The sequence below is a fragment of the Sardina pilchardus genome, chromosome 16 (assembly GCF_963854185.1).
Source record: "Sardina pilchardus chromosome 16, fSarPil1.1, whole genome shotgun sequence".
NCBI classification, from domain to species: Eukaryota; Metazoa; Chordata; class Actinopteri; order Clupeiformes; family Clupeidae; genus Sardina; species Sardina pilchardus.
This window is the reverse complement of record NC_085009.1, coordinates 9,688,080-9,705,151: the sequence shown is the minus strand read 5'-3', so window position 1 is coordinate 9,705,151 and position 17,072 is coordinate 9,688,080. Positions and strand designations below refer to the sequence as shown.

Here is a 17,072-nt window from a genome sequence, read left to right as displayed (position 1 = left end):
CACAATATGACCGCCGCTCAGTCCTGCACATTCTCTCCGCAAATATCAATCACGCTTGTGTTTCCATCGCCTACTCCATCCCTACTGCAACTTTTATGTATGTAAATGAGTGTGTGCATGTGTGCGCTTGCTTTTGTGTATGAGTGCTTCTCTGTCTAGTGTGAGTGTCTGCTTGTGTGTGTGTTTAATGTGTCTCTGAGTATATGTTCACTGTGTTCTCTACCGTCACTGTCACTCCAATATCAGATAACACACACACACACACACACTCACATGCGCGCGTGTGCACACACACACACACACACACACACAAACACACATACACAGGCACACACTCACACACACACACTCGCACACACACACACACACACACACAAACACACACACACAGGCACACCCAGAGAGAGAGAGAGAGAAAGAGAGAACACACACAGAATACACACAGATAACACAGACACAGAGAGAGAGAGAGAGAGAGAGAAAGAAAGAGAACACACACAGAACATGCACATACACACATATACACACATGCAAACACACAGATGGGCACACAGAAACGCACCCACACACTATAGTACATCACACACACACACTCACTTCTCAGCTCCGGTGGTCTCACAAAATGTACTCAAAGATGTGTGTGTGCATGTGTGTGTGTTTGTGTGTGTAGGTGTGTGTGTGTGTGTGTGTAAGGGTGTATGTGTGCATGCGTGTGGGCGTGTTTGTGCATGTGTTTGTATAATGTTTTATGTACATGTGTGTATGTAGTGGTGCGTGTGTGTGTAGGTATGTGTGTGTGTGTGTGTATTTATGTGTGTGTGTGTGTGTGTGTGTGTGTGTGTGTGTGTTCCTGCATGTTTGTTGCACCCAGAGCAACCATTCCCTTTTAAAACATATTTGGAAACTAGTTGATTAAAGGTTTCTAATGGTGTCACTTATATGTTTCTAGGACAAAAACTAGCAGAGATTGAGATGTTTGGAACAGTTTTTGAAATCCCCAGGGGGGGATTTAGACTCCAGATAATACCACCATCTACTGGCCGATGGGTATACAGTCCTGAATGTACACATAAATCCATTTATTTTATAGCCCCCCATGGATGAAATTCCACAAAACTTGGCTTACTCCCAGAGGGTGTCAGGTTAATCATACACATGAAATTTGGTGCAGTTCATAACATCTCATCTGAAGATATGGGCAATTAAAGCAATATTACATTGCATTTTCAATTTTTACGATGGGGGGGCAAATCACAAATGACTGGTTATAAGCTAAGTTGATGCAAGCTCTAGAGAACAACATACCATAAACATTTTGTCATCCTCGGTGCCACGGTTCAGGTAGTTATGTAGGAAAAACTGTCATTTTTGGGCTTCGGGCGGGGGCAGCGCGGGGGTGGAGTGACCCCCGGGGACGAAACGAAAATTTTCCATAGAACTCTACTGGGGCTACATGCCCACCAAGTTTCATGCGCTCCGGTGTTACGGTGTCCCGGGAATCGTTGACGAAAAATGACGGGAAAAAAGAATAAAAAAAAAAAAAAAACTTTGACAACAACTATATGACCGCTTCGCTAGCTACGCTAGCGGCGGTCATAATAAGCAGTCAATGTCATGATTGAGAATTTCTACTTAGGATTTATGGCAGACCGATTACAGCTTCAGTATGCAACAAATATAAACCATTTTAAGGCCATGAAGGGATTTTCCATGAAAAAAGAACCTTCTGAACTTATTAGAGATGTAAGAGGAGTTTCAGGTGCGTAATGAACTGCTGGTTTTAATAAAACATCAGCCCATCATTATGCATTACTTGATAGGGCAGATATGAACTGAGGAGATGATAAGAGGAGAGGAGTTCTTACCTCCATCATTATTACTAGGAGAGAAGTATGGGTAAAGTTTCTCAGTGAACTTAACATTAGCATAAGAGTAGAGATGATACCAACAGTCTGCATCATAAAAGGAGACCAGACCTGCCTCATAATCCACAAACACCCCCACCCTCTGGGGCTTCTCTTTCAGGGAGAGGAGAACACGGGTACTGTCTAGTGCCTTATACTCATTCCCATTACGCAGCCATATTGCCCAGTATCCATTCCCAGGGCTCAGAGTTATCATTCCCTTCCTGGTAATGGACTCTCTGGCCACCCCTAAGTCCCACTCAGTCTTCCCCTTGACCTGAACCTCATAGTAGAATTTGCCAGCAGAAAACCCCTGTTTTCCCAAGACACATACAACAGGACTGAACCTTTTGGGGTTGTCAGGGACATTCTGCGCTGTGTCGCCACATCTCACTTGTTTCCCATCAGCAGACAAGATGAAATAGGCATTTGCTGTGTCAGGATCTAGAGTCACATCCACTAAGATAAAAAAAAAAAAAAAAAGACATGGCAGCTGAAAATATATAGTCTGAAACAAAATTATACATACTATGAGAAATGTTTGTGAGGAATGTTTTACAGAAACGGTCTGTGACAAGTGTAATTTGGAGACTATGTAACCCATGTACCCATAGATTTAATAAAGCCTGCCATTAGTCCTGAAGGAGTTCTCATTCATGTTGAGCACTTGTTGACTGCTTTTCATTCACTCATGTTAATCAAGAAGCCTTCCAGGTGACTGTTCCATGAAATTGCAAATGATGCCGATAGTGCACAAGGCATGAAGGTAAATGGAGGCTATTTTGAAGAATCTAATGCATGAAACATATTCAGTTTTTTTTAACAGAAGAAACAATATGAAATGTGATGATTGTCAGAGTTTAAAAAAAATACCTGCATGACTTTTAATTCTCTTCATGTCATGTGATTCTGTGGAGAAGAATACATTAAATAAAGGCAGTCGAAACACATCTATTGTATTTGACATAGGCTACATGAACAACATTTCTGAAGTGCAGGACAGTCAAAAAGATTCTAAAAGAGTATTTGGTCCTGTCTTGTGAGTAGTGGCACTGATAAAAAAAATAAATAAAAAAAAACATTGAAAAGGAGAAAATAAATGCTGAAGAGTTTCACAGAACTAAAAGTCTTTATAATAATTAAAGCTTACACTAAAAAATGAAACAGAACCTGATCATTTATAATATGCAATGTGCCTTTTCCAAATGAAAATCCTCTCCTTTCTTCCTATCATGTCACTTTTTGACAACAGTCTATTTCGGTAAACTACTTTTCAGTATCAAATTACTGTACAATAATTCAAAATGCTGTAGAAGACAACAATTCAAGATTTATTTAAAATTATTGTATCCTCTGTCCACTGACACCAAACTCTCAATTTTGACTCATTTTGCCAGATCGGGTCACATTTGAAATATCATTCATTTTACAATTCATCCCTCCCACAGAGTTTACGTGTCACCACAGTTTTCTGCACATAAAATAACATACATCTGCATATACATCAGTGTTCTTGATAACACTATTCAAGGGAGGATTTCATTGAGACACTTAATTACATGTTGCTTCGGCATTAAAATAACTTCTACAGTACATCATAAGATATGTAAAGCAACTGATTATGTTTAAACACTCACGTAGGTTTGACAAATTCTCTTGTAGTGCATCCCTCTCGGCAGTCACAGTGTTCAGTCTGTTCTGTAGCTGGGTTTTCTCTCTGGTCAGGTTGTTGTGACTTGTCTGTAGCTGAGACTTATCTGAATTCAAGTTGTTGTACCTGGTCTGCAATTGGGATTTCTCTCTATTCAGGTTGTTAAATCGGTCCTGTAGTTTGGATTTCTCTGAATTCAGGTTGTTGTAGCTTGTCTGTAACTGAGATTTCTCTCTAATCAAATCATTGTATCCTGTCTGTAGCTGAGATTTCTCTGAATTCAGGATGTTGTAGCTTGTCTGTAGCTGGGATTTCTCTCTATTGAGGTTGTTAAATCTGTCTTGCGATTTGGATGTCTCTGAATTCAGGTTGTTGTATCTAGTCTGTAGCTGATTTTTTTCTGAATTCAGGTTGTTGTAACTGGTCTGCAGCTGGGATTTCTCTGAATTCAGGTTGTTGTAGCTAGTGTTTAACTGGGATTTTTCTCTATTCAGGATATTAAACATGTTCTGCAATTTGAATTTCTCTGAATACAGGTTGTTGTAGCTTGTCTGCAGCTGGGATTTCTCTGAATACAGATTGTTAAATCTGTCCTGCAGTTTGGATTTCTCTGAATTCAGGGTATTGCAGTTGGTTTGTAACTGAAATTTCTCTCCAGTTAAGTTCTGATATCTGTCTTGTAACAAAGAATTGTCTCTGTCCAATGTTTCCCAGTTGCTTTGTAATTTAGACTTCTCTTTAAATAGGTTGCTATACTTATCCTGTAACTGTAATATCCCTTCAGTTACGTTATTGTAACTAGCATCCAAAAGGGCCTTTTGTTTGTTGAGGTTGTTGTAACCTTTCTGCAGTTGGGTGCTGTATTTTGTCAGGTTGTTGTAACTGGTCTGTAGCTGGGATTTCTCACTATTCAGGTTGTTAATTTTGTCCTGCAATTTGGATTTCTCTGAATTCAGGTCGTTGTACCTTGTTTGTAGCTGAGATTTGTCTGAATTCAGGTTGTTGTAACTTGTCTGCAGCTGGGATTTCTCTGTATACAGATTGTTAAATCTGTGCTGCAGTTTGGATTTTTCTGAATTCAGGGTATTGTAGTTGGTTTGTAACTGAAATTTCTCTCCAGTTAAGTTCTGATATCTGTCTTGTAACAAGGAATTCTCTCCGTCCAATGTTTCCCAGTTGCTTTGTAATGTAGACTTCTCTTTAAATAGATTGCTATACTTACGCTGTAACTGTAATATCTCTTCAGTTACGTTATTGTAGCTAGCATCCAAAAGGGCCTTTTGTTTGTTGAGGTTGTTGTAACCTTTCTGCAGTTGGGTGCTGTATTTTGTCAGGTTGTTGTAAGTGGTCTGTAGCTGGGATTTCTCACTATTCAGGTTGTTAATTTTGTCCTGCAATTTGGATTTCTCTGAATTCAGGTCGTTGTACCTTGTTTGTAGCTGAGATTTGTCTGAATTCAGGTTGTTGTAACTTGTCTGCAGCTGGGATTTCTCTGTATACAGATTGTTAAATCTGTGCTGCAGTTTGGATTTTTCTGAATTCAGGGTATTGTAGTTGGTTTGTAACTGAAATTTCTCTCCAGTTAAGTTCTGATATCTGTCTTGTAACAAGGAATTCTCTCCGTCCAATGTTTCCCAGTTGCTTTGTAATGTAGACTTCTCTTTAAATAGATTGCTATACTTACGCTGTAACTGTAATATCTCTTCAGTTACGTTATTGTAGCTAGCATCCAAAAGGGCCTTTTGTTTGTTGAGGTTGTTGTAACCTTTCTGCAGTTGGGTGCTGTATTTTGTCAGGTTGTTGTAAGTGGTCTGTAGCTGGGATTTCTCACTATTCAGGTTGTTAATTTTGTCCTGCAATTTGGATTTCTCTGAATTCAGGTTGTCATAATGGGTCTGTAGCTGGGATTTCTCACTACTCAGGGTATCGTAACTCTTTTGCAACTGTAATTTTTCTCTGATCAGATTGTCATGACCTGACTGCATCCTTAGTTTCTCTGTGCAACTATCCTGTAACTGTTTGGCTTCCACCATTCTGAAGCTGAGAACTGCAATACCAGAGAGCAGAAGAACACACAGCAGACCCAGAAACACAGCAGTGCTCCTCCAAGGCCCTGAGGATAAGACAAAATACAATAATATGAGAATTAGAACAATATATCACTGTAGTTGATGATAACAGGCAAATAAAATCAGGGGCATAGCCAGAGGGGTGGCTCCGGGTGGCACAGGCCACCCTTGACATTCAATTGGCCACCCCAGGTGCCACCCTAAAATCCTAGTCTACGATTCGCCATTAACAGTCAAAGGCGAGAAATTTCTTGATGCACTTGCAGCACACTAGTTTGAAATATCAGGGTTCAGAAATATAAGCAATCAAGCAAACATGCTTGCAGTTAGGCTACATGGCTTATTGTTTTTAGCATGTGAGTTTACAGTAGGCCTACAGGCTACTGCTTGCGCTAACACAAAAACATATATTTACCTATCACATCTGACAGTGTCCATTTACCTTATTACACACACACACACAAAACCCAGTATTGCCATTGTGGAATCACGTAATGTAGGCACATTTTTATATCTGCCTATTCTACCTACTCAGCCGACACTGTTGTATTGTTATGTTGTATTTTAAATAGTCTACTGCCCTATTGACATTGGGGAAAGTTTATAGCTTATAGGCCAGTGTTTCTTAATCTTAACTGGTGGGTTGGAACTTGGAACCCAAAAGTGGGTTGTGGTACTGATCTGAGTGATGGGTCGCGGAGCTTGTGGCTAAAAAGAAATTGAAAATCGCCAATTTAAAATGCTACCTGATCAGATCTATCATTGGCCCATTATTTTGATAAACTTTATTCGTAGCCTATGTCAGTCATTGGCATGGCATGGACATAGACAATGTTTATGTACAGGTCATATTAGATATAATGTTAGGGAGCTAATTTTATAAAAGTATGCATAATTTTAAGCTATCATGTGAAACGCAAGTTGGCTGCAACCCTTAAAACTTGAAGTAAGATAGAATATGATTAACTTAAATTGAGGACAAAATAAGACAGTGTGGGGTGCACATGAGAGCATAAAACCATCCAAACTAAAGTGCCACTTGGAAATAACGCACCCCTGTCAAAGACAAACCTGTCGAGTAGGACTTTGAGGTAATATCAGCAGTTAAAGACTTCATAAATGTAATGGCAAACATCTGCATTTTCCACACAAATAGGCAGGCACTTTGCGTGTCTTATGTAGGCTACCTCACCATATTCGTTGGCCTGAATGCTGAATATACAGTGCCTATAGAAAGTCATCATACCCTTTTGAAATAGTTACTTTTTTTTGTCTTACAGCCTGAAATCAAAACCCATTTTAAAAAAAATCTTTTCCAGTTTTATTTACAAATTTAGCTGCACAACATCAAAATAATGAAAAAAAAGTAAACAGTTCTGAAAATTAATAAAAAATTAAAAACTAGAATAACAGGGTTGGAAAAGTCATCATACCCCTGACTTAATACTTTGTAAAGCTTCCTTTTGCTTTCATTACAGCCATCAATCTGTTTGGATATGTTTCTATTATAGCTTTGCACACCTAGATAGAGGAATATTTGCCCAATTTTCCGTGCAGAAATGTTAAAATGTAGTAAAATTCTGTAGGGAATGGCGATGGACTGCTCTCTTCAAGTCAATCCACAGATTTTCTATAGGATTAAGTCAGAGCTCTGACTTTGCCACTCAAGGATATTCACCATCCTATCCTTAAGTCACTGCTTTGTTATTTTGGCAGTATGTTTAGGATCATTGTCGTGTTGGAAGGCGAATGACCTGCCCATCTTCAGCTGTCTAGGAGAGGGACACAGGTTTTCCTTAAGAATGTGGATGTACTTGGCAGCATCCATTTTCCCTTCTATCCTGACCAATTGCCCAGTCCCCGCTGAAGAGAAACATCCCCACAACATAATGTTGCCCCCACCATGCTTCACACTAGGTATGGTGTGTTTTGGGTGGTGTACTGTGTTGGTTTTCGCCAAACATTGCGCTTGGAGTTCAGGGCTAAAACACATCTGGAATATTCTGCTACCATGTGGAAAAAGCTTTTATGGTCAGATGAGACTAAGATCGAACTTTTTGGAGACTAAGATTGAAGTTTTTGGACTGAGCTCCAGGCGCTAACCAAACACAGTATACACACCCAAACACACCCAAAACACACCATCCCTACTGTGAAGCATGGCGGGGGCAACATTATGTTTTGGGGATGTTTCTTTTCAGCGGGGACTGGGCAATTGGTCAGGATAGAAGGGAAAATGGATGCTGCCAAGTACACCCAAATTCTTGAGGAAAACCTGCGTCCCTCTCCTAGACAGCTGAGGATGGGGAGGTCATTCGCCTTCCAACACGACAATGATCCTAAACATACTGCCAAAAGAACAAAGCAGTGACTTAAGGATAGGATGGTGAATATCCTTGAGTGGCAAAGTCAGAGCTCTGACTTAAATCCTATAGAAAATCTGTGGATTGACTTGAAGAGAGCAGTCCATCGCCATTCCCTACAGAATTTGACTACATTTTAACATTTCTGCACGGAAAATTGGGCAAATATTCCCCTATCTAGGTGTGCAAAGCTATAATAGAGACATATCCAAACAGATTGATGGCTGTAATGAAAGCAAAAGGAAGCTTTACAAAGTATTAAGTCAGGGGTATGATGACTTTTCCAACCCTGTTATTCTAGTTTTTAATTTTTTATTAATTTTCAGAACTGTTGACTTTTTTTTCATTATTTTGATGTTGTACAGCTACATTTGTAAATAAAACTGAAAAAGATTTTTTAAAAAAAATGGGTTTTGATTTCAGGCTGTAAGACAAAAAAAGTAACTATTTCAAAAGGGTATGATGACTTTCTATAGGCACTGTATATATAGTTGGTCACTATGAACTTGTGAAATGATGGGTTCCAAAACCAGACCAGTTAAGAACCACTGGCAAAAAAACATTTCACACTTCCACTTTTGCTCAAATGGCCTAATTTCTGAACGGGTTTTGTTCAGAGCTGAAAATGAGCTGAAAACTGTATTGGACATTTTATCCAATTACAAAGACATTTGATGTGAGAGTATGGTCTTTGTCCTTCAATTCATGAGTATGGTGCTTGGTGCATGGTTTTACTCATGCATGTGTGCTAATTTAACAACTTGAGACTGTTTCTGTTTATCTAGATGCCACCCTTGAATTAACCAGTGCCCCACTAGGGCCACCCTTGTTACAAATCTCTAGAATCGCCACTGAATAAAATATTTTCAACCCCTGATCAAATAAACTGATCTCATGCTTACTCATGATGTTCTTTTAAGCTTCTTCATTCATAGCAGTTTACAAACTTTGAAATAACTCCATATGCAAGCAAATTCCATAGTCAGCGTGTGATTTGAAGGGCTTCCCCCTTCTAGTTTTGAGCACAAGTTTTATTATTTGTATCGGGGGGATGGGGAGTACAGATTTGCCGATTTTAGCTGATTCCAATTACATTTTTCTAACCACTTTACAGCCCACACCAAGATTTATTTTCTGTCTTTTCTTTAATAGAACATTTTAACATTGAAATTCAATCAACTTTTCCATACTGAAATTACTTTAATTAATGGAACAGGCGAACAGACAGATAACAGGCAAATAAGTTATTTTCTATAGCTATAAGCTATATAATTTATATAATTTATATAATAGCTATATAAAACTTCTTTATAGCAGTTTACAAACTTTTGAAATATCCATGTTACTCCATATGCAAGCAAATTCAGGTTGTGATTTGTAGGGATGAGGGGGGAATATGAAGGGTCAAAGTAACAATAATTAAATATAAAGTAAATTACAAAGTAAAATGTCATGTAAGTCATATCACCAAGTATCAAATTTTAATATATCAACGATTATTAAATGTAATCTAATTTAAAGTTTAAATCAATGTCATTTGAATTTTGAATTACATTAAACTTTAAATCAATTGAATAAGAAGTTGAATTAATTTGAAGTCAGACATCACATTTACATTTGCCTGTTGTTCTCATTTTGAATGAGACTTAATATTTCAGCCTCGTGCAATTCCGTGCGCCACCATTTAATTCGAACGCCTTTACTTCAGACTTTGGACTTTGGTACTTCAAGGTTGTACTGTCACCTGTCAATCATGCTATGTCCCCCGCCCCCCGCCCATCCACTGAATCTGAGTCGATTTATCAGTTCTTTAGTAATAGTTTCCCCCACTTCATCACCATCACCAGAGCCTTCGTCCTTCGTCTGACGCTGGGTTTCCACAGAGCATGTCATCATGCGAGATCTTCTACTGTCTTTGCGCGAAATACGCCTGCTAAAATTTCACCCAGGGGGTGTTGTTGTCACACACCTAGCGTTTCGGCTCAGTGGTCAACAGGTTAGCTTAGTGGTTAGTGGTTAGCTTAGTGTTTAGTTAGCTAGACAGTCCAGTGCTTCAGATTACATTCAGGGGTTTATTTAGCCCAAGTATGTTCAAGTGGCATACACACAAAAATCCGTTTGAATGTTTTCATGTTGACAACAATTCATAATCTACAGAAACACCACAGTTCATATCAGCGTGCTAACTAGTCGCCTAGCTTGCTGTGTTTTCAATTGGTTATAATGGGTCAACAAGCTAACAAGCTAACAAGCTAACAAGCTAACCTTCAATGATAGTGTGTCCTGAACACATTTGTTTAGCATATAAACAATAAAACGTATCAAAATAAGCCATTAAAAGTGGTCAAGAAACCTTTATTCACATTTAATATTTCCAGTTACGACCCCCGGAGCCACCGCCATTGATTTGGTTTTTTTTGTTACTCCCACCTCTGTGTACAGTGTACAACGTGGTGATAATTTCGCCCGGAGTGAGTGAGTCTTACAAGACCTGATAAATCAACTCAGATTCAGTGGATGGGCGGGGGGCGGGGGACATAGCATGATTGACAGGTGACAATACAACCTTGAAGTACCAAAGTCCAAAGTTTGAAGTAAAGGCGTTCGAATTAAATGGTGGCGCACGGAATTGCATGAGGCTGAAATTTTAAGTCTCATTCAAAATGAGAACAACAGGGAAATGTAAATGTGATGTATGACTTCAAATTAATTACAGTGCATGAAAATGCACTGTACTGTTATTCCAAAACTTCTTATTGGGGGCCAAGCAGCGAAGCTGCGAGGACCCCATTGTGTTTGTTAGTTTTCTTATTATAAACTATTATTATTATTCCTCTGTGCATTGAAACCAATGGCAACCCATAGAACCGACTACGGGAAAGTTGTGAAATTTCGCACACTGATTAGGGACAGTCCCAATATTCATGTCACCAAATTTCATGTCGGCACCTTGAACTCTCTAGCGCCACCAACAGGTCAAAGTTGGACGTGCATTCACGCATGTTACTTTTGACCCCTTGGGCCAATTTTCAAAACCAGGTATTTTTGAAATCCTTGGAACAGCCCGAGTTCAACGCACCCTGTCACGTCATTTTCCGCCATGATGGATTTGCCGCCATTTTGGATTTTGTCAAAAACACTTAAAATGTATTGGAGGTCACAATTTTTCTCTGATTTTCACCAAATTTGACACAGAGCATCTCCAGACCAAGACAAATACAGCTCGTGCTTTTTGTCTTCGGAACATTTACCGTTCGACCGTAACAGCCAATCGAAATCCGCGGCGAAGCCGCCAAACAGGAAGTGGGATCATATTTCAGCAACCCTTGCACGCATCAAAACCAAACTTGGTACCTTGACTCAGAACCCCATCAGAAGGAAGCTCAAGAAATTTGGTGACCTTTGACCTCTAGGGGGCGCTGCAATTAGCAAAAAGGCATTTTGGCTTGTAGCTGTTGATGTGTTTGAAATTAAAACTTGCTACTGGTGCCTGGTTATACTGTTGAAGGTCCTTAGGGTGACTCAGCTCAATTTGTGACATCTTCATATTTAATTCGGCCGCCATATTGGATTTAATCAAAATCCCTTAAACAATTCCACAGGTTGCAAAATGTATACGATCTTCACAAAACTTCACACGGATGATCTTCAGCCCGAGTGTAACATAGGCCTTGCTTTTCGGAAGGATATCTTAAACCGTTCGCCCGCAACAGCCAATTGAAATTGGCGGTGAAGCCGCCGAACAGGAAGTGAGCTCGCATCTCGGCCAATCTTGGGTTGTTTGACAGCCAAATTCTTGTGACTGCTTAAAACTACATACCTGACTTAACAGCATCGAGTTACCGTGGCAACTCTGGCCTTTTTGTCCTGCCTGCTTGGCCCCCACATTGCTGCTTGCAGCTATATTTATTATTCTTCTTCTAACGCACTTAATGGAGCTTCAACCGTTTAACGTAGAAACTTCATTCAAACTGCGCTGCGTAGGTCTTACTTAGGCCATCCGGGCTTTGTATTTTTCAACTTTGTAACTTTTATACTTTTTTAACTATTAATTAATTAAAATGACAATTTCCCCATAGACTTAACATTGTGATTATGACATCATAATAGGGCAATTAGAATCTTCTGCCAGGTGGCCAGGCCAGCTGCAGCAGCTCTCTCTCTCTCTCTCTCACACCGTGTCCTAACCGAACGCGATGCGAGCGAACATTAGCGATAAAATCTGTTTAATTCCATTGTTTTCAATTGGAGTGTCCAGACTGCAAGCGACGCGAGCAGCGCGACGTTTTGAGAGAACTTTTGTCGGACGCCCCGTTTCTATTTTCTTTTTGACGCTCGCATTGCTCTGCTATTTTCAATGAGAAATATGGAATCCCGTGACGCAACACAATGGCATATTTAACAGATTCAGTGTAGACAGACAAAATTGACAGTCGCTCGCTTGGATCTGGTTAGGACAAGGTGTCAGGCTTTAAGCATACATTCTCTATGAAGACTACATATACCTGTTAAACTGTTTCCTCTGTCCACAACTGTTTCAAAATAAAAGTCCTCACTGCAATAATACACTATTAAATCATTTAACCATTGAAACTACTAATCTATTTAACTGTTCAACCATTCCCACTGTCAGTTATCATCAGCCATGCCTCCGGTCAACTACATGAAACCTCCATGTACCTAGCAACCAACATAGCAACCATTAAAATTAAAGGGATATTCCGCCATTTTTGGAAATAGGCTCATTTTCCACCTCCCCTCGAGCAAAACAATCGATATTTACCTTGTTCCCGTTCATCCAGCCATTCTGTGAGTCTGGCGATACAACTTTTAGCTTCAGCCTAGCATAGATCATTGAATCGGATTAGACCATTAGCTTCTCGCCTGCTAGCTTCATGTTTAAAAGTGACTAAGATTTCTGGTAATTTTCCCATTTAAAATGTGTCTCCTCTCAAGTTAGAAAGTGCAATAAGACCAACTGAAAATGAAACCTGGCGTTTTTCTAGGCTGATTTGACATGGAACTACACTCTCATCTGGCGTAATAATCAAGGCAACTTGCAAACGTACCATAGGCGCAGTGATATCGTACGTAGCATCTGAAAATAGTCCCCATAGACAACAAGCAGTAGTAGTGCCAGTAGTTTGCAAGTTGCCTTAATTATTACGCCAGATGAGAGTGTAGTTCCATGTCAAATCAGCCTAGAAAAACGCCAGGTTTCATTTTCAGTTGGTCTTATTGCACTTTCTAACTTGAGAGGAGACACATTTTAAATGGGGAAATTACCAGAAATCTTAGTCACTTTTAAACATGAAGCTAGCAGGCGAGAAGCTAATGGTCTAATCCGATTCAATGATCTATGCTAGGCTGAAGCTAAAAGTTGTATCGCCAGACTCACAGAATGGCTGGATGAACGGGAACAAGGTAAATATCGATTGTTTTGCTCGAGGGGAGGTGGAAAATGAGCGTATTTCCAAAAATGGCGGAATATCCCTTTAAGCGTTTATGACTGTTTCCATAGCAACCAACATCATTATACTGCAGCAACTTCTTGTTTCCTGATAGTGGCCACCATGGATACCCTAGCAACAAATGTTTCAAAATAAAAGTCCTCACTAGCAAGTTAGCTAGTTAGCATGGTTAGCATAGTTAGCATTGTTAGCATAGTTAGCATTTTTAGCATAACTGCTAGAAATGATTAGCTAAGTTAGCTAATCAACCTGGTTAGCATTTTTAGCATTGTTAGCATAGTTAGCATTTTTTAGCATAACTGCAAAAAATCATCACCTAAGTTAGCTAATCAACCTGGTTAGCATTGTTAGCAAATGTAGCATTGTTAACATAGTTAGCATTTTTAGCATTACTGCTAGAAATCATCGGTTAAGTTAGCTAATCAACCTGGTTAGCATTGTTAGTAAAGTTAGCATTGCTAGCATAATTAGCATTTTTAACGTAACTGCTAGAAATCATTAGCTAAGTTAGCTAATCAACATTTTAACATGAATATAAATCATTAGTTAAGTTAGAACTGGAATGTTTCATCTTTAAACTGTCTACCTTCACACTATCAACACTCTGTAAACTATGCAACCACCATGTTTACCCTAGCTACACCTTAGTAACCATATCTACATTATCTATCTATTTTTGCATTTTCATGCACTGGTAATTCCTTGGAATTGCATTTCTAGTTCAACTTCTTATTCAATTGATTTAAAGTTTAATGTCATTCAAAATTCAAATGACATTGATTTAAACTTTAAATTAGATTACATTTAATAATCGTTGATATATTTAATTTTGATACTTGGTGATATGACTTACATGACATTTTACTTTGTAATTTACTTTATATTTAATTATTGTTACTTTGACCCTTCATAGGGGAAGGGGTCTTGACCACAAGCTTGATTATTTGTGTCACGGGTGGGCTATGGCTGACGATACTGATTTTAGCTTTTTACTTTAACTTTAAAGCACTTTAATAGAACATTTTCACTTTAACTTTTGTTTGGCTTTCTAATATCATATTTCATTTACATATGTAATTGCTTGATGACAATGGAAGTGACGTCTTAGGAAATTCCACGCAATTTGGTAGTTAAGTCCCACCCCATGGGCCCCACAGCTTTTTCACCAAAAAACTTTACTAATGCCGGTTGCCGGAAACTTGTGAACCATGTCAGCGTCACCCTCGTTTTAGTGAGTAGAGAGTAAAACAAATGAATGTAAAAAATAAATGTCAATATAAATTTAAAAATAAATGGCCCCAGCCGTGGCGCGACTGGCTGGGGCACCTGCACCGCACGCCGATTCCCGCCCCGTGGTCCTTTCCGGATCCCGCCCCTACTCTCTCTCCCGTTTGTTTCCTGTCATGCTCTCTACTGTCCTGTCCAATTAAAGGCATAAAAAGCCCCCCAAAAAAATCAAAAAAAAAATGTTAATGTAATGGTTCTGAATGCTGGAAAGAAATGTATTGTCCCATTATTGCATCATCACTTAATTGATTGGCCAATTCCGATGACGAAACATAAGTGACGTGAAGCAGCACTTGTACACAACGGATAGTTGGTCTGATTGGTTGAAGGACTATTCAATTGCGTACATTTGAACGATGCCCATTGATCACGCCTCTTGTGCAGTAGAAACAAAGCGCAGCCTCCCCAGACTAATGTTGTGCCCTGCCAGATGTGCAAGATGCCCATGCTGTAGGCACTAATGTACCTCCACATCCGTCATAGATATTGCTTTTCAAACTGAGCACTAACAATTTGGATAGGTCGGATGCTTGGATAAGCCCTCTCCTCTATGAGTCCATGATTTCCAAAAAATAATTGACCATTTTAAAAAATCTAACTGTATAGAAGACAATTGTTATCCTGAGCCCATGCAATGATTTTCTTCACAGAAACAGGTATTGTTTTAATGCAGTGCCATCTGAGGTGCAGCAAAGCCATCCAATATTGTTCTTCAGCTCTATCCCTTGTTTGCAAAGATTTCTCTGGATTCTCTGAATATTTCATTATGTACTGTAGCCTAGATGATGAACTCCCCAAATACATCACATATTTCATGTTGTGAAGAATTTAAATTACATTGTTTCCTCATTTGTCCACACAGGTTTACTGAGTGATGAATACCGCTACATCTTTACTTGTAAGAGACTTTACTTCTTTTTCATACCTGTAAGTGGCACTCTTGCTTTCTGTAGCTTATGCCACCAATGTTCAGGTGATTGGCAACTAGTGTGACTATCCAAATATTAAAAAACTCAAAACTCAAAAAATCTGTCTTCTGTTTTATAAAATAGTGTGTCATACAAAATACAAAATGAAATATTAGCAATCTGGCTGAAATGAACTAATCAGCTCCATCTCTTTGTCGTCATTGGAGCCAGTGTCAGTCAGAAAACTGTATTGCTTCTTTGCCTGACACGTTGTAGGCTACTAACCTAAGCAAACATACAGTATGCACCACATGACCCACATGGCAGAACCCGGCGCACTTCCCCCATATAGATCAACACACCACCATATCAAACCAACAAACAAATAATGACTTGCACATACAGTTAACTCAAATGGCTCCTGCAATACACAATCCTGTTGCCAGTTACCCCAATTAATTCTGAAACATTCCTCCACTATAACTGTAGAACAACCACAGGATTTAAATGATTTGTAATAAATAACATAGTTACAGTATAACAGTCTAACATGGTCTGTGTGGATAGAATGCATATGTTTTACAAGGAAGAGACCATTCCCTGTGTCATCAATCACAAATTACACAAATGTTTTGTAAATTACAATTGTAGGCTTACCTTACGGTTTAAAGTTGATACTGAATAACAATTACATTAATAAAAATGTCACACTCACTTGAGTGATGAGGACCTGGGCCTTCCTGGTTGTCTTTGGAGTCTGGAGTCTTGCTGAGAACATCAATGGTGTCGGTGCCTGCTTCTTCATATTTGTCTGTAGCGGGCTTGCTGACCTCACCAGGGTCTACAGGTCGATAGATGCCCTCAGTCATCTCCATTCTGCACCTGCTCTACTCTTCTGGCTGCTAGTATATCTTTTCCACTCTGTTGTGTGGAGTGAGTCTGTTGGTGAAATTCAAACCCACAGTGTAAGACAGGTTTTTATATGCGTACAAATCAGGATGTGGAAGTCACAAATTCAGAAAAGGGCCCTTAAACTCCATTTACCCTTCCCTCTCTTCTTGTTGAGTTAGCAACCTGTGAGAGGGTTGCATAGTGCTTCATGTTCATGAGGTCAACTCATAGTCATGGTCACTAGCTGAGTGTTTACGTGAACAGCTTTGGTCTAGAGGCATTTTGTTGGCATACATTTTATTGTCTTTCTTTATTTAAGCCTGTGTCTATCTGTGTGAGGAAAAAGTCATAGCATGCCACCTTCAGTACACTTCAGCAGGAAGGTATCTTGAGTTTATTTGAAAGGTTTCCCTGCAACTGACAGACTAAAACCTTCCTGACACAGATGGAAATGGACATGAACAGTCAGCTGATTCATATGTTGAACTGTCGTCCTATCGTCTTGTTCACACTTTCTGGGTTACACTC

General features: G+C 39.3%; 1 protein-coding gene across 1 annotated transcript; it reads right to left on the bottom strand.

Moving 5' to 3' along the window:
* Positions 1–1,193: 1,193 nt before the first annotated feature.
* Positions 1,194–16,585, bottom strand: LOC134059505 (uncharacterized protein MG328 homolog). Its single transcript, XM_062515940.1, has 4 exons — positions 16,369–16,585; positions 3,542–5,668; positions 2,778–2,813; positions 1,194–2,363 (listed from the first exon to the last, which is right to left on the bottom strand). Exons 1-4 carry the CDS (start codon positions 16,526–16,528, stop codon positions 1,810–1,812), a joined length of 2,877 nt encoding a protein of 958 aa, XP_062371924.1. The 5' UTR covers positions 16,529–16,585; the 3' UTR covers positions 1,194–1,809.
* Positions 16,586–17,072: the final 487 nt, after the last annotated feature.